Below are 21,882 nucleotides of genomic sequence, written 5' to 3'. Positions count from 1 at the left end.
TATGATAATGGCAACAGTTTTATATATAATAGTACCATTAAGATTTGTATGAATTCACTTCACTTTCCTTAATGTATACAATTTTAAAGAGAAAGATCTAATCTCATTTCCTCCGAAAAAAAGATGTAAGCTTTTCCCCTCCAAAAGGAACACACCTTGGGCCTGGTAAGTAACAAACAATTTTCAGTGGTGGCAACAGGAATCTAAATACTATACATTGATCCTATAATGTCACTATAATGTCCTATAATTTAATTGTGCATAAAATTAATTTATTACGTTGCATAAACATAACGTTAATTTATGTTTTTATGTAAGATATGTAAAATATATAAAAGTATTCATTCATATTTTTTTGTTGGATATGTATAATATATAAAACTATCCTAAAACTAAATGTAACATATTGCAAGTTTTACTTACTAAGAAGCTGAATATCAGCTCCAGTGAGCAACTGGTAAAAAATATGAAAGTTTCTTTCTCCTTGAGCTTGGCATGTTACACGAGACTGAAAATGTGAAAACATATATTTATTGAATATGACAACATACATCTTGTGTTGATAATCAAGAAAATTGGTAGGAAAATTAATAGATAGTAGTAACAATATTACATTCTCGGTCTTCCGGTGAGAGCCGTGTCAAATCGGTATTTGCACTATTTACAAAACCACACATCTCAGCTTTGCCACTGAGGATGCCACATTTTAGAACAGGCGAAACGTCTGGTGGTTTTGGAAGTGTAAATACTGATTTGACGCGGCTTTCACCGGGAGCCCGGAAATGTAGTGATGACACCGGACACTTCAGCCTACAAATTAAGATAGTTACAATATTATCAAAAGCTGTCCTGCACAAAACAAAACAATAGTTATACCATACCATCTATTAATTATTAAGACTAAAACACGGAAATAATTCCTCATCACAAAAGAACAGCAAACACATTTCAGATGGTTTTGTTTTATTTCCTTAATTGTAGAAAGAAATTTAGGTTGAGTAAGTTTTCTGCTATGGGTTGTGCAGGCCATAACAAAAAAAACAACATTAAATATTAGTGATGGTCGAATCCAGGAATTTTGAATCTCAAATCCGAATCCTAAAATAATCGAGTCTCGAGTCCCAAAAATAATTACAAATGGGCGATTAAAAATTATTGGCGATTATTGGGTGATTGTAAAAGCAAGAATGGAATAAGAACCATTTAAAAAAATATCACACTAACCATAAATGACTACTCTTTGCAATGAAAAGTTACGTAATTACTTCTGACACCCAGCAAAAATAATAGACGAATAATCGGTTACATCTTTTAACCTATTTACCTAAATCGAATGGTCGGTCAGAATACTTTATTTGAACGGCAAATATTCATCATTGGTTATTTATGGTTGTTGTAGGTACACTTGTTAATTTTAAATTCGTTGATCGACAGTATACTCTGTTCATAAAATGGCAATGTCACAATACTGTATATTACAATGTCGACGTCAATAACCTCTATTGTTAGTAAATGTCATATTATGACGTCGATAACCTCAATGCAATGTCACTGTATAGTGTATATTACAACATCAATAACCTTTATGGATGCAATGTCTCAGTATATACCTTATAATTCTATTCTAATTTTTTTTTTATTCTCTAAATTTGTTAATCGAACTTCGGATCCCAATCTTTTCTTAGGATTCAACGGATTCGAGATTCGGATTTGACACATCGCTATTTAATATAAAAATGGCCAAAAACACATCACAGACACAGACAAAGATAAGTAAAATCCATGACAAAGATTTTAACTTTAATTCTTGTATTAGATAAGTTTTAGATAAAGATAAGTTGTTACTATTTAACTGTTGTGGTGAAGTATCAATTTTAATTTGTTGTTAAGAAGTTGCATAACCTTGTGATTATAATGTGTTATTTTTAAATAGACAAAGCACACAAAGCTATGGTGTCCACTCACACTTTTTTACGTTAAATTATATGAATATTAAGAGTTACTTAACTAGCTAATAAGTGGCGTTTTTACTTACTTTTTCCAATAAATCTGAGGCAGTAAAAAATAGAACAATATTTGTTTAAAGAGTTTTGGAAACATAAAACAATAAAACAGCTAAAAATACACAAATGCATACCCTGACGTTTGACAGTAAAAAAATGCAATAGTATATTTTACAAGTGTGAGGGAAATAATATAGGCTAATGCATGTAATTTCTTAAACTTTTTTTGTAGTCGTATATTGCAAAATTAATTTTTCTAGGTTTCTAGCATTTTTATTGGATTGGACTCTATAAAAGATTTGAGAGAGAGCTATGGAGAGGCTATTTAAGAGGCTTACTATCAATTTTTTGTGTGTATAAAACATATATTCTCCAATACCAAATTAAAAAATTGACATGCTATGGTTATGAATAGGATCTTTTAAGAAAAATTGTACCATGTTGATCATTGGATTCAACCTTGATCAAAATTGAAAGATGAATATTTAATGTTACCATATTTTAAGGTTTAAACTAACACAATTTCTATGTACAATTAACGTTGATAAAAAGACTCTCATGGGGATTATAAAATAAGACTTGTTATCAAGTTTGACTTCTTATCTAAGTTTGAAGTAACATATGATTTGGAGTAAAATGAATTCAAAGGGATTTGAGAATAGCACTTGTTAACAAGAGTCTTGTTATAGAGGTTCCACAGAGGTTTTTTGTAAAAAAACAGACCCAGAACGAAGCAGAATTTTTTGTATAGTACTGAACGTAATTTATTTGTTTTATTATACTTCAACAAATTATTGAGTACTAAAACAAACTGGGCCACATATTCCGAGGGAAACCATTTTGCGTCCAGACTCTGCAGACAATGAGATGGGGGGAATCACACTTTGCGTACACAACTGACATTGAGGAAAAGCGTAATGTCTTGGTAGCCAATTGCTTATAATAGTGCTTACCATCAAATTTAAATCTCGCTGGTTGGATTCCAATCAATATAAATTTAAGTAACCAGATGTCATTTGTCATTGGGCTACTAATTAATGATGTTATTTCACAAAAGGTTGACTTAAGATTTTAACAAGACCAGGGTTTACACCGTTCTCTTGAAAAAAAAACTCCTATGACATAGAGAAGCTGTATTAGCTCATTAGTAACCCCAATAGTTAGTTACTATAACATTGATATATTCCTCAATGTATTTTTTACAAAGAGTGTTGGTATTTTAACTGGTATCTTGAGATTCTTATTTTTTATTCATTCACAAAACGTTATTTCTACAGGGTGATTTGTACTCAGTGTGACAAAATTTTTTTGGTGTAAGTACAAAGTAAATGAAGTGTGATGATGCATATTAAATGTTCCAAGTCTAAAAATTAGCTTCCCAAAAAATTATTTTATGTTTTTAAAAAATAACCATGCTTTTAAACCAAATACAGCGATTTCTCAATTACCTGTATATGGATTTGAGTAGATAATGTCATTTTCGTGTTCTACATTAAATTTTGAACAAGAATAATAGAAAATGACGGAGGATCAGTTGTAAAAACTCCATTAGCATATGGTTGGAAAGCTTATAAAATGGCGCAGTTTTTAACATATTCCGACACTTTCTTGTATACAGGGTGTGAAAAATGCAATAGACCATTGTTTTTAAATTTTTATCAAATATCTTAATTTTTATCTTTGAATCTATTTACAATGGAGTTTTTACAACTGATCCTCCGTCATTTTCCATTATTCTTGTTCAAAATTTAATGTAGAACACGAAAATGACATTATCTACTCAAATCCATATACAGGTAATTGAGAAATCGCTGTATTAAGTTTAAAAGCATAAGCATGGTTATTTTTCAAAAACATAAAATATTTTTTTGGGACGCTAAATTTGAGACTTGGAACATTTGATATGCATCATCACACTTCATTTACTTTGTACTTACATAAAAAAAAATTTGTCACACTGAGTACAAATCACCCTTAAATAACAGTTTTATCACAACTATGTCCAGATACCATAACAGTATAATGTGGCAGAGGTCTTGACTTTTCCACGCACCTCTCAGTCATGAATACTTCTGCAGATATTAGCTGATGCATATCTGTTCTGTACATTAAGGGACATGACAATGTCTCTATGTGAAAAATAATTATTAATAAAAATCTTATTGTTAATTATACTTACAGTTTGTAATAGTTCCACCTAAAGGGTCTCCTTTGTAATCAAACTCGATATCAATGTATTTCCCCTGTACAAAATAAACTTTATAAATGACAAGGACATAAATACATATGATGCATCCTTATTACTATATGAACAAATGTTTTATTGTCAAATGTAAGGGTTATGGTGACACTTGTTGAATTATAAACTCACATCATAAAAAAATGACAACCTATTATAAAACATTTTTTTTTAAAAGCTAATAAAAGAATGGATAAATACCTTAGGATGGGTGGAACAGAATTATTTTGTTGGATTTTTAGTTTCAACGAAATATTACAAATTGTCATTAGAGGTTAATCTATAGATGAAACACTTAAAATAAAATAACAATGTTTGGATTATTTATATACTAAATCATATTAGAATTAACTTACAAATCTGGAGGAGTTGTCATTTCTATAAGTTTTTGCATTCCCAAAGGCTGAAACAATTGAAACTATTAGTAAACTGGACAGAGAATATTCACATACAACTTCCAAACAATATACCACAATTTTAAAGACAGAGTCTCTGAAAAAGAATGCTCGAATTTAAACAGTCATTTTATAGGGAATAATTAAGATAACTAACGATTTTAAACATTAATTTCAGTCATCCAAAGGCACTGGACGTGAAAACAAATAAACATCAAAATTGATGAGTCCGTCCACAATAATTCAAGAACAATGAGATTAATTTGGAATTGAAATAACTAAGTTTTTTTTTATATCATGACATTTTGTGCATCATATATAAAAAAGTACACCTTCTTACTCAGCTTTCTATTAAAACTGTGATAATACAACGACTATCTAGAGAATAACATATATTTTGTTAAAGGTAGTCCTCACATCTTGGCGTTGAAACTTTTTACAACCGGATATAAACACTCCTTTGTGTTGTCTTGGGACTGAAGAACTCTTAACATCTTCATCCTACCAATTTCTAGCCAAATAGGACAAAAACCACTGATTAACAATTACAAGGTTTGATCATTTCACCCTAAATGCCATGACAGTATTATACAACTCAAACATGTTAAAACCGATTCCGTAAATTGGTCGATATACCAAAAATACTTGACACTCAAAATCTATCAAACTTTCATTGCAAACATGGATAAAAATTCACAGGATCTTGATCACTTATTATTATGGTACTTGTGTAAACATGCTTACCTTCCAGTAATGGGGCAGACTGTATAAGTCTTTCTCGAACTACATCGTCTGCAGATGACGTGACCGCGATGAAATGTAGCACCATTTTGGCAGCTTCTGTTTTTCCTGATCCACTCTCCCCTGACACAACCACACACTGATCCTGATTACAATCTCTCAGCCAACGGTAGGCTGATCCTGCTACAGCAAATCTGTAACATTACAAGCATGGTATACTGACACAACCACACACTGATCCTGATTACAATCTCTCAGCCAACGGTAGGCTGATCCTGCTACAGCAAATCTGTAACATTACAAGCATGGTATACTGACATGACCACATACTGATCATGTTTACAATCTCTCAGCCAACGGTAGGCTGATCCTGCTACAGCAAATCTGTAACATTACAAGCATGGTATACTGAAATGACCACATACTGATCATGTTTACAATCTCTCAGCCAACGGTAGGCTGATCCTGCTACAGCAAATCTGTAACATTACAAGCATGGTATACTGAAATGACCACATACTGATCATGTTTACAATCTCTCAGCCAACGGTAGGCTGATCCTGCTACAGCAAATCTGTAACATTACAAGCATGGTATACTGAAATGACCACATACTGATCATGTTTACAATCTCTCAGCCAACGGTAGGCTGATCCTGCTACAGCAAATCTGTAACATTACAAGCATGGTATACTGAAATGACCACATACTGATCATGTTTACAATCTCTCAGCCAACGGTAGGCTGATCCTGCTACAGCAAATCTGTAACATTACAAGCATGGTATACTGAAATGACCATGCACTGATACTAATTGCAGGCACAAACGAACAGGCTTTAAAAATACTAAATAGTAGACTCCCTTTCATTCGGACACCCAAAAAACCAAACCATTTTCTGAACTATAAAGGATGGGAAAAAGTTAAACGAATGTATACTTTTCGAATTGGCACATTAGGTGTGCAAAGTAATAAACTACATAATTATAGACTAGATAAAAATAAAGGAATACGAGAATATTGAACAGTAATTAATGAATACTGTTGGATAAAAAGGTTGTGTGACTCGATTGTTAATGTGGCAGTTAGAACAATCTGATGTCCGAACCAAACAGAATCTAACCAGTAACCATAATAATAGTTAATCAAAATGAAAGTAACCATTATTACTACAGAAGGAAGCTGCTGTAATAATTCTTCATAAGAACAGGACATTTTTTTATCACTCTACAGGACGATTATGCTAGTGATTGTGGACGATTGTGCTTCAGGCACAAGGCACCGATGCTGTGGGTTCAAATCCTGGTACCTGCCACTACTTTTGATCTGGTACTGTACCAGCTCACCCCTTGCTTTGCTGTATACTTTGACGCGCATGACTCTGTAGCCCATTTGGCATTGCAAGTAAAAGCCAACCTCTAAAAAAAATCTCAACAATTTCAACACTCAATTAGGTAGTTGAACATAAGAGCACTGCAATAAAATAAAATATTATAAGTATGACAATGTCTGACATTAAAAAAAACCATTCAGGAATGGAATTTTTGAATATTAAATTGTAAGCAGAAAGCAGAAAATTAAACATTTATCCTAGAGCATTTAAGAAAAGATAGTAATTTGATAAATACTAATCTTGAGGTTAGATGTAAAAATGTACTTGTTGAACTACAGCCAAGTTGAAACCATAGGGTGGGTGAATATGCTAGTTTAGTTACTCACGGGATGCGATCTATGAGTATGGGTAGGGGTTGGAGTAGTGACTAGTTGCAAGAATTGTGCTATTTTTTAATGCAGTCACTCTTGAATATGTTTATGCAAGGCTTTCTAAATTACATTTATTCTTATCAAACTTAATATGAGTCTTACTTATAAGTAATTTAAAGAAAGTGTTTTAACTACATTTAAGAAAGAATGTAAGAATGTGTGTTCATTAAAAGAAGTTCAAAAAAAAGATCACTATCAATCAAAATAAGTATATTTATCTTGAAAAGTATATAATAATAATTTTATTTCAAAATATAAATCAGATATGAACACTATTTGAAGTGTAAACATAACTTTATATTATGACACAATGGCCATTATATTAGTTAGTAACTTACCAAACATTCGACTCAGGACAATTAATATTATCTAATATTATTGAGTACAATTAGTTACCAGTAAGCTTGTTTAAGGTTAAACATTTGAGTGCTTGCTACTTGCAGACCCTATCAATGTGATTTTAGTTTATACTAATTTAGGTAAAACATAAAAAATATGTAATGTCAACAAATGTTATATCTTAAAATAATTACTTTAAACAAGCTTTTAGAAATTAAAAAAATTTGATAAGTTTGAGGTTTAAATATTAAACTAACCTGTGCATGCATTCATGCACAATAGAGCTGTAAAAACTGGTAAATACATGGGGGTGGCTGGATCATTGCCATCAATCTAACCATGTGCGTGATATATTTGAAAATTTGTTGGGTAAATAAATTTGTTACATAAAAATAATTCACTCATGTTCCTTGAATATACCAAATATAAAATCTTTAGAACACAATTTCGTAGAATTGTAAAAAGATTCTAATTTACAGGTATAATTCATGAAAACGAGAACTATTTATTACATTAACAGGACCAAGGGCTTAGTAAGACTTATGCTCATGGGCGTTCATATAACTTCATTTTATCACCCCCTGAAGGGTCATTCATAACTTTATATTAAAATGAATTCACGCATTAGTAGTAAAAGATTTTCTACTTACAAATTAGGCAAAACCTTCTTGACTGTGAACACTTGGCAAAATATTGTTAGCCATGTTGGTCACAAAACTATAACCTCATTTGTTTGTTTAGGCTTAAAAGGATCATGAAGAGAATTATTTTGACACAATTTCCATTCATATACCAACTATAACTGGAGAGATATCTAACAACATATGAAATGTTAAAGATTTATGTCTCATGGGGGTTTCCATTGGGGGAAAATTGTCTAAATCATGTTAAGGATTTTTAAATGTGAAAAAAAAATAGAATGTTGGTTCTATTTATTTCCCTTGATACAACAGGGTTCAGAAGACTCGGATCTCTTTCAATAAACCTAAAAATATCCCTCTTTATTTTAATTTTCCAATTCAATAATCTTTTGGAGTAACTGTTGTCAAAAAGTCCTCTCTACTGGACTTTATGATGTTGGAAAACAGCTTATTTAATATAAAAAGTCACTAAAATATTATCAAAAATCAAATATCTCATCTTTGGGACTAATTTTTATTTTAAATTCTTATCTTCCAAAGAAATGAAAATACAGTATTTCAATCTAACATTGAACATTAATGCTTTGAAGAATAGACCACACTTCAGTTAAATGTACAAACCAATAAAAAGCAAGTTAAAAGCCACATGGTCAGTTGTGATGGGATGGGAGATGAATTGTGGGAATCAATCATTGACTATTCATGTTGTGAGACTGTATGTCGCTACCAAGCTTTTCTGCCTCTCATTTATTATTACTGCTTGTGTTAAATGGCTCACTTCGTTTTGCGGCTTTAATTTTTAAAGAGACGAGTTTCACCTGAAATATGTCAGAGGTTAGATTTACCTACATGAAAAGCTCTTTATACATTTTAATTACTATTTAGTTTTGATGTATTATTTATTTATATCCCTATCAAGTAATTTTATGTTCCAGAAAGTCATAAATAATTAAAAAATAAGGTTTTGTGGGCATTAGAAAAAAAGCAAGACAATAGTTAAGAACTTCTTTAAATGTGATTAGTGTTGTCAAAGAACATTTGCTTGAATCTGAAGAAAAAAGTGCTATTGTACTTAATTTTAGTTGTAACTACTCTATGTGGATTATCTTGGACACCAATGTGCTAGTGTATTTTATAAACGTCCAAGTTAAGAATAGTTAAGAACTTCTTTAAATGTGATTAGTGTTGTCAAAGAACATTTGCTTGAATCTGAAGAAAAAAGTGCTATTGTACTTAATTTTAGTTGTAACTACTCTATGTGGATTATCTTGGACACCAATGTGCTAGTGTATTTTATAAACGTCCAAGTTTAATATAATTGTTTGCAATGCACAAAGATCACTGCAGTATATTATTGCATATCATTTGAATCAGTTCACTTGATAGGCCTATCAGAAGAACTTTCCAATCTTTGCATATTTTCTTTATATTTTCAATCTTTGCACAGAGCTGTTTGTATTATGTTAAAAATGTATTGGTTATTCCTACATTTTTGATCAGTAACAATAAGTTTGTGTTATCATATAATTTTGATATAACAAAAATTCAGAAATTAGATTTTTCACTTTGTAAATTTACTGAAAAATGTAATATTGGGAGGTGAAAAGTAATAACCAATGTATGACCGTAGGTGAAGCGTGAAGAGCCAACTAACCGCAGTCGTAATACCAAACCAATCATGAGTCACGACTGATTCAGTCGGATTATTAATATCTAGCAGTCTCGAGGGGTGACTTTTCCATACAGCGAGCTTGTTTGGTTAATTTTAGGTTACTATAGTCATAGTTATAGTCAAGAATTATTATTATTTATTATTAAGTATATAAGTAAGTAAAAATAAAGCTTGAGTTAAGATATAACAATTTTTAATTCATCTAAGGAGTATAAGGACAAATCTACTGAGTATTTCTTCACTCATGCATTAAAAATATCATAAATTTCCTTCCATGTTCAGTTTTGAAGGGAGAATCTCAAGAACTTTTGTCCGGCAGAGACAATTTTTTTATGGTCTGTTAATTTTTATTTCTAAAATGAATTTTTGGGATGTATTGTAGTTATGGTTGGTCTTATTCATTCAGTTGAAATTTTTATTTTTTAGTAATCATTAAACAGCCCAGTACATGAAAGCCTTAAATAATGAATATAAAATAGAATCCTATAACATTGATTTGAGAAAACATAATATTAATTCCTAACAATAATTTAATGTTTAATCAAATAGTTTCATGGTGAAAACTTGATTCTAATTTTTTCATTAATAATTTATTTACTCCGTAGTTTTAAAAACATTACAATTTTAGAGCATGTAGTTAAAAAGGTATTCAAACATCTTTTATCATTAGGTTTTATCAGTGTATTCTGTTTGCATTTGAGGACTTTAAATGGTATAATTGTGTAATTGGGTCCACAAGTTTATTTAGAAGAGTTAACAAATTTACAAAAATCTGAAACATAATGTCCTATCACGTTTTATTACATCAATCTGAATAAATTCATGAAACACAAAAGATAAATTTATATAGTTCAGTATTAGGGGAAGGTATGGAGGTTCATCCGATTTATTTATTAAAGCTCTTTTAATCAGATTAAACATACAAATTATAAAAGAAAATAAACACTGTTCAAGGATAAAATTGACACAATGTTAAATATGACACAAAATATGTTAAAACATTTGATAACATTAACCTGAAGCAATTGATGATACTCAAGAGATAAAATAGTGTCATTATCAATATTAGAAGGGAGTGAGTGGAGATAAGCACTATAATCTCCATGGGGGGGATTAGGTCTCAGCTTGGCTGAGAAGAGCTCATAATCTCTGGGAATATCTTGTCCAATAACAGATGATTTGTTGGGGTTACTTCCAATTGTATCACTTAATAGTATGTTTTTACCTCTGTTATGCCATGATATTACCTGATATCAGTATTTTTAGAGCTGCAATTATTAAATACTTTAAATAAATCAGTTTTGAAAATGTAAAAGGTGCAAAATGTGTTTGTGTGTATAGGTATTGGAGTTTTGATCAAATCATGCATTTAAAAAAAGATAGTTTAAACAGTTTTAATAAAAATGAATGCGATTATTTATTTTGAATATTGAGATATGTATTATTATTAAATATAAAAATACAAAGAAACTAACTTAAGTATTATATTAGTTTGATAGTAAAATATATACAACTATAAGTATTAAAGCCTAAGTGAAATTAGGAACAAATGCCTGTTCAAAATATGTTATCTCAATACCCTGAAATCACTATCTATTTCATGAATCTAGTAATGGAAACTAATTTATAATTATGATGAAATATAAAAAAACATTTTTTCTTAAGAGTTAGGCCTTACTATAAAAGATAAATTTTTAAATATGTTAGTGCTACATTTTTAATTATTGGACGACCTTCACAGTCCTAGCTAAAAAAAACTTACTACAAACTATATTCCAGTAAAAAAATCTGAAGGAGAGCCCACATTAGAATATGTAATGTATATATTGATGATTTTACCACAAACCACTCGAATAAGTAATAGGGATTATTGACCTTAAAAGAATCAAAATTACTTTATCGACCTTATTCAGTTTTTTCTTCATTTTACCCAAATATACATGGGAAAGTATAACTTTTTTTTATGTTAAAGGTAGAGTTTTTTTAGTCCACATTTTTGTTTTGATACCCTCTAAGCCTAAAAAGTTGGATTCGGGATGTCTTAGTGTAGGCCGACGCATAAGCGGAGATGTGCACTGTTTGACGCTTGAGATCATGGAAACCTAGTCCTCAGCCTTTAAGAGGTTTATGGCTGAGAGGAAGGAAATATAGTACAAATTCATTTCTGATAATCATTTCATTACTTGTTGAAAACAATATTTTTTATTTATAGAATATATATAGTAGAAACTACAATACATAACAAAATGTACTTTACTTACATGTGGGGTGGTAGTTGAAATGGACCCCTAGTTCTGTACTCTTGAGCCAAACTGTTGGAGTAGATGGCTAACTTCTTGTACGGATTGATGGAAACCAGCACGTTACCTATGTATGTCTGAAACAAAAATCATGAAATGACGAAATCACAATATTTGTGGAATGGATTAATATTTTAATCGTGGTAAACATAATATTTGCAGTTTTTAGAGGTTTATCTCATAGAGAAGCAAAGTAAGGTAAACATTAAGCTATAACAAAAGCTATAATACAGTTTGAAATAAATTTTATTTGAAAGTGGATGAAACAAACACCTTTTTCTCAAACACTGTTAATAAAACAGTCATTAAAAGATATTTTTGGTAGAAATAAAGTATTTACATTATGTAATGGAATGAAATTCATTTCAGTGTTTAACAGGTGATGTTATTTTACAGGTCAGAGATGAGCCAGGCGAGTGTTAGCCCTAACAACAACAACCAACAACGAGCAGTCAAGCGCCACACAAACAAACCTAGTATTGTGTGGGTTTTGCGTTATCCACTACCATAACTGCTATCCTTGAAAAGTAAGAATTATTTATGTTAAGGTAAAAGATGAACGTTATTCGAATAATATACGTAAATACACATTGAATGGCATTCCCTATATTCATAAAAAATAATACTATGCTCTTCAGATTTGGAGGAAAGTTTTTTTAGGAAAAAAACAGTCGCCTTAGAATTACATTAAGGAAGAAGGAATGGGAAAGGAAGGTGGGGTTTGTGTATTGGTGAATAATAATTACAGTATTAAATTAAGAGCGGATCTTGGAAACTTTACGGTTGACTCTTATTTTGAGTGTTGTGGTGCTCAGATCACGCACCCTCTTGATTTAATTGTGCTTTGTGTCTACAGACCTACCGTGTACACCAAAATTGCATATGATTTTTTTTTTTCTAGCTTGCGTTCACTTTTACAATATTCTATTCTTAAGAATCCTAAATCCTTTTTTATACTTACAGGAGATTTTAACATTGATATTTTGAAAAATAGTTCTCAATCTGAAGAGTTTCTTTCAATATTAAATTCATTCAATCTTTTTACAACTATAAAGGTACCCACTCGGGTTTCAAATGTTTCTAGTACATGTATTGATAATATTATAACAAATTTTAAACCTAATTTATGTTTGCCTTCTGTGGTACAAAATGGTTTATCTGATCACTTAACTCAATATCTTCAAGTGAATTGTGAATATTTTACTAAGAAACATACAGAAACTGTGGTTAATAAAAAAACAATATACGTAAGACATTTTTCTAAGGTTAATATCTCCAATTTTGTAAATTCTTTAAAATCGGAGGATTGGTCTTACTTCTTTCAGAAATTAAATGTAACATCTGATGCAAATACTATTTATAAGTGTTTTTTACATATTTTTAAACTACATTTTAATGCGTCTTTTCCATTAGTTAAGGCTAAAAATAGTCTTAACCGGAATAAAGATAAAGGTTGGCTTACAAGTGGGATAAAAAGATCTAGTAAACATAAACGGGAACTTTTTGAGCTCAGCAAACAATCCACAAATCTGCATTTTAAAAACTATGTTAAAAAGTACAGCAAAGTGCTCAGTAAATGTATAAGAACTGCTAAAATATTACATAATAAAAATCGTTCAACAAGACTAAAACTGCTTGGCAAATTGTAAAAACAGAAACAAATACTTCCGCGAGTAAAATAGACAAATTTCCATTTTTATCCGAATCCGTTAACATCAAAAATCAGTTAAATTATGTTAACAAATTCTTTACAGAAACTTGCAAACTTCTAAATGTTAATTCTGATCATGAAAGCTCAATAAATTTTTTACAACAAGGGGTCCGACCTAATTCCATGTTAATATCTTTCAAAACTACAGATCCTCAAGAAATTCAGCAAATAATTAACGAATTAAAACCTTCCAAATCGTGTGGCTGGGATGAAATATCACCCTTCATCATAAAACAATGTTCATCTTTTATTTCAATCCCACTTGCTCATTTAATCAACACTTCACTCTATACAGGTGTGTTTCCGGATGTATTAAAGCTCTCAAACGTGATACCAGTTATAAAAAAAGGCAATCCAAAAGAACTAACTAATTATAGGCCCATTTCATTACTGCCGACATTCTCAAAAATTTTTGAAAAGATAGTTTTTAATAGGTTGTATGATTACCTTGATAAATGTCAACTCTTCAACATGAATCAGTATGGGTTTAGAAGGGGTAAAAGCACTGTAGATGCCATATTTAGTTTTGTATCTGAGGTTGCGGATGCTCTTGACAAGTCGCAGAATGTATCTGGTCTCTTCTGTGACCTGTCAAGAGCGTTCGACTGTGTAAACCATAATATACTGATTCGGAAGTTGCAGTTTTATGGTATATCGGGCAGGACCAGTAAATGGTTGGTTTCATTTCTATCCAACAGAAAACAGTGTATAAATTTGCAGTCACTGGGAATTAAATCTGATTATAGATTAATCACAGATGGTGTACCTCAAGGGTCCATTCTTGGACCCTTACTCTTCCTGGTTTATGTCAATGACTTGCCCATGACCTTAAATTCTAAATTGGTTATGTTTGCTGACGATACTTCTGCTATCTTCACCCATCCAGATAAATTAATGTTTCCACAGCTTATCAAACAAGAATTCCAAAAGCTGGAAAGTTGGTTTCAAGCTAATGGACTTTTACTAAATCAATCCAAGTCTCTTTTAATGAACTTTAAAAAAAATTATTTTAATAACAATTTTTCTCACGAAAACACCACTCTATCTTGCAACCTTGCCAACTCCACCAAATTTTTAGGAATAACAGTAGATCATAAATTAACCTGGAAAACTCACATAACAGACGTCATCAAAAAGTTAAATAAAGCATATTTTGTAACTCTCATTCTTTCTAGATCAGTTGATATTTCTACTCTTATGATGGTATACTATGGCTATGTTTATCCTATTCTCAATTACGGAATTATTTTTTGGGGAAATTCCGACAAAAATAAAAAAGTTTTTAAATTGCAAAAAAGAATAATTAGAACAATTCATTCTATTAAAGCTAGGGGTTCTTGTAAAAATACATTTAAAAACAATAATATCCTTACTTTTCCCAGTCTGTATATCTACAATTTATTAATTTTTATGAAACAAAATATTTCTAAATTTTCTGTTAATTCGGACAATCATAATTATAATACCCGACACAAAAGCTGCCTTTTATACCCTAAACATAAATCCTCAACTTTAGAATCTTCTCCCCACTACTCTGGTGTTAAGTTTTACAATAACCTGCCTGATTCGATTAAATCTGCAGCTTCCCTTAAGTCGTTTAAGAAACAGTTGTTTAAGTTTTTATGTAGTAAATGCTGTTATAAGGTAAAAGATTTTTTCCACTGACTCTTGTACATTAGTTTTAAGATATTTGTTTTATCACGATTATTGTATTGACGCTATTTATGTATATTGTATACTAAATGAATAAAGGATCATTTGATTTGATTTGATTTGATATGGATAGAAAACTAACACAATAAACTTGATATTTCGCCTCTGCAAGGAGCTTCTTCAGGAGGGTAAAGTACAATACAAAACAGCACTCCTTCACCTGGTTACAGTATATAGACATATTGTGTCAAATACAATCTGCATTTTTAGAAAGAATTCAATACAATTATAACTAAAAAACAATAACTAAACCACAATAATTAAATCTTATTTTTATCGAACCTTTAATATCTTTGAAATTAAACAGACAGTTTGCTATTGCGGGCAGGTGTTTAAGTAGAAACTGGCAAGCATAAGCAGCTGATATAGGGCATCAGAAGGCTTACGGAACAATAGCCGTAAGTAGCCCTAGAGGCCACTAAGAGTGTGTAATCCTGCCACCATCCTTAGATCAGCTGCTTTGTCTTCTCGTCGTAAATGCTTTCATCACATTGATTAATGTTAGCCAGCGAAACCTCTTCAAGTTTAAAAATTATAAGCAATTGTAATTGCAACATGGTTAATAAGTAAAACTAAAAGTAGGGAAGTCTGATCCTATTTAAAAATCATATTCTGTTATTATAAAAAAAACTATTTTACAATTTAAAATAATGTAAAACCTAAAAAATGAAAGGAAAATGTTCATACCTGAGTTAAAACATATTTAGTTTAGTTTTACCAGAAACTGTTTTGGTGATAAATGTTCATGAAACATTGCCAGTCCTCATCAATAAATCCTGGTTATATCAATGTTTAAATGTCTTTAACATACCAAAGATACATCTCATTTTTAATATTTGGCTCTTTGGGGGTGTCTGTAAAATGTTTGATCAAATAAAAATCTTTATTTGTAGTTTCGTCAAGAAATTACGATGGCGTCATGATTGTATGATAATTAAATAAAATGATATGAGTTGGAACATTTTTTTTACAATACAATCCATTGTTGAAGCAACACAAAATACAATAATCATAGTTGTCACAAGGTTTAAGCAAATTTATTCCATTCTAAGCATTAGAGCTTGAAAAATAATGATTTTCCAGAAGTTAAAAAAGTTAAAAATCAAAAAGTTATATCAGGTTTTTTTTTATTTAAGAGTGTGTTTTACATATTGAGTAGCATACAGTTCTAAAATCATTTTCTCACATCGTACAGTGTTTTGGGGCAGGTTTTTAAAACAAGAGTTAAATAATTCAGCAAAAACAATTTTTGATGTAGGCCATTATTGTGTTTCAGATGAGGTGATGTGTTTAAAAAGATCCTACCTGTTCACACGGTTAAGCTCAGCCGTTCAATTATGTTTTGGACTCATATAAATGGAAATACCCTTTGTTGGGGGCTTCATCTCTAATTCATACAGGGCTGAATATTTCCATCTCACACCACAACGATGCTTCTTCCTGCTTTATTAAAAATTTCACTAACATCCACAGGTTTCCCAACGTTCTCTTAGATTTTACCTTGTTATAATAATTAGATCGGCATGAGGGCTCCGAGGTGTACTAAGAGCAAGTGAGATCTTTAGTTTGTGTCAAGGTATGAGTCTCATGAGATCCAAGATTTGTGTTCCCAAATAACAATTTACTAATAAAGTTTATCTTACTAGTCATCAACACAATTTAAGATTTTGGTCACATTTAAATTTTTAATAATGTACTTTATACATTCTTGTCCAGTTTCTTTTATAGGTACTGTTCATAAATGAATATATGTATATATGAATACATGAATATATGAATATATGAAACAGTATTTGATTAAAATTGCCCCTTATTCTCTTGAAGAGTTTTGGTAGAACAAATAAAATAAATATTCTGTCTTATTTTTAGTTCAATGTAAAACATTTTATTTTGTAAGATATGACTCTATTCCTGTACCTTGTACTTACATGAATAAAGGATATTTTGGTTGATTGATTGATATGTTGCACACAATTTGGAAAATAGTTGTATTAGTATATTGTCTATATTATTTGTATTTTTTATTTATTTGTATTTATATTATATTGTTAGATGTCTTGTGTAGCATTGTTACTTACACCACCAGCTGATTCATTAGCCAGGACAATTTATTAAAAGCCTAATGATCAAGAACAGCTGGGTCCAGTTTCAAATAATCAAAGAGCTACTAACTTTTATCAGGATCAAACCGGCGACCTTTTGATTACTAGGTCAGCACTCAGCTACTAGCTTTATGTTTATACAATATTACCAAAATATATTTTTCTCCCTAATTTTTTTAATTAAGGTCTTAAGTTTAACAAATAAATGTGTTGCTACTGAGCTATATATGGAGGCTGTGGTACAAACTGTTAAGAGAAATTCATAGTATTGCAAGAGAAATTATAGCTATAGACCTAACAAACATAATCAAACTATTCTTACAATTATTTATCAAAATTTCTCATAAGACCTCCACAACAAATTTGTACCTCAGTTTGTATTGAACAGTGATTTTCAAATATAGGAACATCTTTATATTAGGCCTACTTATAGTTTATTTTAATTTAAAATAAAAATTAAAAGTTTTGATTTAAATAAGAACTGATTGGTGATTTGCATTCATAACAATCCATAAATGTGCACAAGGAATGAGAGAGGAAATCTCATTAAACATTACAGCAAGCAGAGGAGACAAGTTCCACGGTTTCTGGTTCTCCCCAACTTTAACTTTGTTGATGACTTGTTGGTCTGATTGAAACTTGGAGTACAGGAATTGTGTCAGTAATCAATGAACAGCAGTGTTTTCAAAACATATAACATGTCTGCTTTAGTAAGCTGGTAATTTTTAGCTATTTAGGAACTATTTACCAACTTATGAACATATTAAAACTTTTCTTACTTAGACTGTTCAAACAGACTCAAGGCCATTCAATGAAGTCAAATTTGAGGTGTGATGAGATCAAATTTGCATTGAGCTAATGTTAACAGTTAATGCAACTTTTTATCTTGCTCAGCACCATCATAAAAACTGTGAGTAAATTGATCCGATTGATCCGACAATATAAGAGGTACAATCAAATTTATCCAACACTATGGTTGAATGATAACATGCCATTATTCAACAGTATGTGTGAGTGATACAATCTAATTTATCCAACAACACAATTTTTGCGTAAAAATTAATGTTAGCCTGGATACTAGTTTGATATTAACATATCAACAACTAGACTGGGATAAAATAAAATGCATCTTTGCACAAAAATCAACACTCAAACAATCATGGAGGAGCTAGCAACACGTCCCATCCTGACCTCACTATAACCTATTAACAGTTGATCATAAACATTATGTATTTCAAAACCTATATTTTATATAAAAGATATAGTCAGTGTGGGAAAGTTAACCACAATTTTGAAGGACCTATTTAAATTACATAATTTTACTTAGAACGTATCTGTTTAAGATCATGTGGATCCAATTAGAATAATTTGATTTTGTTGAAATTTATCAATTTATATATCATTATTATTTTAGCACAAACCCACAAGATCTGATGAGTTTACTTGCAGTGGGTGTGAATGAGGATAGCTTTATAATAATTTACAGCCAGCTTATCTGGTCCCAGGGGCCTTACCCGCTCTCATGTTGTTTCCCTCAAATAGGAACCACAATAAAAACATGTTTAACATTAAATAATCAGTTTTATTACGAGGAAAATTACTTTAAATTGCTAATTAAATTGTCGATTCCAGTTTGAACAGTTTATGATATCCACAAGCCTATTCTACACTTGAAACAGATGGACCATGATAATTGAAGTGATTTTTTTTTGTCTGCTGTTATATAAGTCATAAACGCATTATAATTTTTTATTTCGGGAAGCTTCCTGGAATTTTCTGGGGTGCGGATGATTATATAGTGCTCGACTTTAAAACTGAAAGTCGCTGGTTCGATTCCCAGCATTTATTGGGCTATTGATTAATGACGCTGCCTAAGAAAAGGTCGATGTTTGATAGTAAGAAGACAAGGGTTTGGACCGATCTCTTATAAAGAAAATACCAATGTAGTGAAAAAATACAAGCGCATATAAAGCATCGTACATTGACTATGAGATATTCTACTGTAGGTGCTACCAGAACAGCTACCATTGTAGACCATTGTAGCTACAGTACTCACATAGATATGGTCTCTCTTGAACCTCTGGTGCAGATTGGCTATGAAGGAGTCCTCAGTGAGGGGGTCTAGCAGTACTGAGTCCCAAGCACCCACCTCTTGCTCTAGACTCAACAAGTCCATCACACCCAACTGAAACACACATTGCAAGTCCATCACACCCAACTTAAACACACATTGCAAGTCCATCAAATACAACTGAAACATACATTGCAAGTCCATCACACCCAACTGAAACACACATTGCAAGTCCTGTTTCTCATCTTTGTTCGGTCCGTAAACATTGTGAAAATAAATTATTGCTATGGACTAATGAATTCAAATATTTGTAGCCTCTGAATCAGGTTTAAAAAAAGATAGTGTTAAAATTGCCTGTAGCACTGTCAAATGATCCTGTTTTTTGTTTTTTTTTTCACGACAGTATATCACTAGTGTCGAAACTTTATTTATTTTTATAAGTTAAGTTTATTTTCAAGCAGAACACCAAGCTAGTGAAAATTCCTATTTATCACTGCTAAGTGAAGAGTCTACATTGATTTGGCACTTTTTAGAGAAACAGTACAGGAAAACAATTAGATACAATTATGAACAAAAATAATGATTTACTGATAGCGAATCCAGCAGATGATGAGTCATGACTTGTAGATTTAGTTTCTATCACTGATTGAAGCCTATACTTGAGATAAAATATTAATGATACTAGAATATTTTTCTTAGTAAGAAACTGGTCTACAGATGATATAAAAACTAAAACAAATCAAAATATGTGTATAAACAAGATTTATACTAAATCATTCCATTTCCTCTAATTCAACGGTAGTCGTTAAAACTTTAGGAAGTAAATGTAAAAGGCGGAGTTTTTAATTTTTTCAATTTTGGACACATTTCAAATATAACTTGGAGTTTAATATTGTTCTTGCTACTGAATTAGTAATAAGCTATATATCCATAGTGATATACTTTCTCAGGTGTGAGTAAAATAATACAATCCATGATCCACAATATTTATAAACCCCATTCAAACATGGCAAGACAAGTTTAAGATCCAGTCTGAGAGATTACCAGTTGAGGGAAGAGCATTTGTATAAGGCTTAACAGCCAGGAGGATTAGTGGAAGCTTGGTAAGTTTATGCTGTGTAGCATACCTAGGTTTGTGTTTGACAAAAGAAGATTATTTATTTGCTGAATGTAGCATTAATCGTTCCCATGTTATGGAAAATATGGAACTCATGTAAATTGAGAAATATACAATCAGTACATATAGCTTTAAAAATAATACAGACAGTTTAAAGTATAATTATTGTATAGTCAAAACAATGTCTAAAAATCAAACTGCATTGAGGATGTTGAACCACTGTTATATATTTTACCTACAACCATTTTTTAAAGAAGCCGTTTCAGTTCAGTTCTTAAAATTGAAAAGTTTCTCATAACAGCATTGTTTACTTTCATAACAGCTTAGTTTTACTTGTAACAACACGGGTAAGGGACCAATGAGGTTGTGCATCTATTAGCTTCTGTACTCTGATTTTCTCGGGTAAGCCAGCTGAACTTTATTCATTTTCAAAAAATTTGTTACAATTTTAAATCAACATAATATAAGCTCCACCTTTATCCATTCATTAGATGACTAAATATGGTTTTTTTAACACAAAAATTATTATTGCTTATGACATTTATTTAGTCATCTGAGGAATGGTTACAAGATGGAGCTAATAGTATATTGATTTAAATTTTAACACATTATCTGAAAAGAAATTGAGTCAAGCGCAATAAAAATTATGTAAAAGCTTAATTTGATATCTTAATGAATTTATCACCTGAGTAAAAAGACTGAGATTTATACACAAATGTTATTTATGGTTGTTATATTTCCTCATAAACCAAAATAACATAAGAAATATAGTAAATGGAATATTACAATATAGAAAGTATAAAGATTTAGACTTAGTCAGGACATGAGACAAAATTGAATGAAAAGGTATTTTTATGTACTTCCAGTTCTTATTACCTAGATTATATTAAATAGTTAATTGCTCTAATGAAAGTTTGTAACTAAGAATTGTTAACACATGGTTATTGAATCAAACCCAATTAAAAGCACAATATTAAAATACCAATTCTTGGCAGATTTTCCCCAAACAAGGTTCAAAAAGTTACTACTGTTTTTGAAACTCATATGAATATACAATCTTTTTTATGTCAAAAAA

At 30.8% G+C, this 21,882-nt stretch overlaps 1 protein-coding gene across 1 annotated transcript in view; it reads right to left on the bottom strand.

Annotated features, from left to right (window-relative positions):
• LOC128998500 (unconventional myosin-Ib-like) overlaps positions 1-21,882 on the bottom strand; it is a 90,681-nt gene that overhangs the window by 44,213 nt on the left and 24,586 nt on the right. The window contains exons 2-8 of the mRNA XM_054424660.1: positions 19,676-19,804; positions 12,055-12,170; positions 5,382-5,572; positions 4,599-4,645; positions 4,183-4,246; positions 2,036-2,049; positions 424-508 (exon numbers count right to left, since the gene is read on the bottom strand). Of these exons, the coding sequence (XP_054280635.1) occupies positions 424-508; positions 2,036-2,049; positions 4,183-4,246; positions 4,599-4,645; positions 5,382-5,572; positions 12,055-12,170; positions 19,676-19,795 (637 nt within the window). The 5' untranslated portion in view covers positions 19,796-19,804. The remainder of the gene's footprint in view (positions 1-423; positions 509-2,035; positions 2,050-4,182; positions 4,247-4,598; positions 4,646-5,381; positions 5,573-12,054; positions 12,171-19,675; positions 19,805-21,882) is intronic.

This window comes from Macrosteles quadrilineatus, unplaced genomic scaffold (assembly GCF_028750875.1).
Source record: "Macrosteles quadrilineatus isolate MER2022 unplaced genomic scaffold, UCM_ALF_1.0 Scaffold_7__1_contigs__length_78375512, whole genome shotgun sequence".
Lineage (NCBI taxonomy): Eukaryota > Metazoa > Arthropoda > Insecta > Hemiptera > Cicadellidae > Macrosteles > Macrosteles quadrilineatus.
This window is presented reverse-complemented; position numbering and strand designations above follow the sequence as displayed.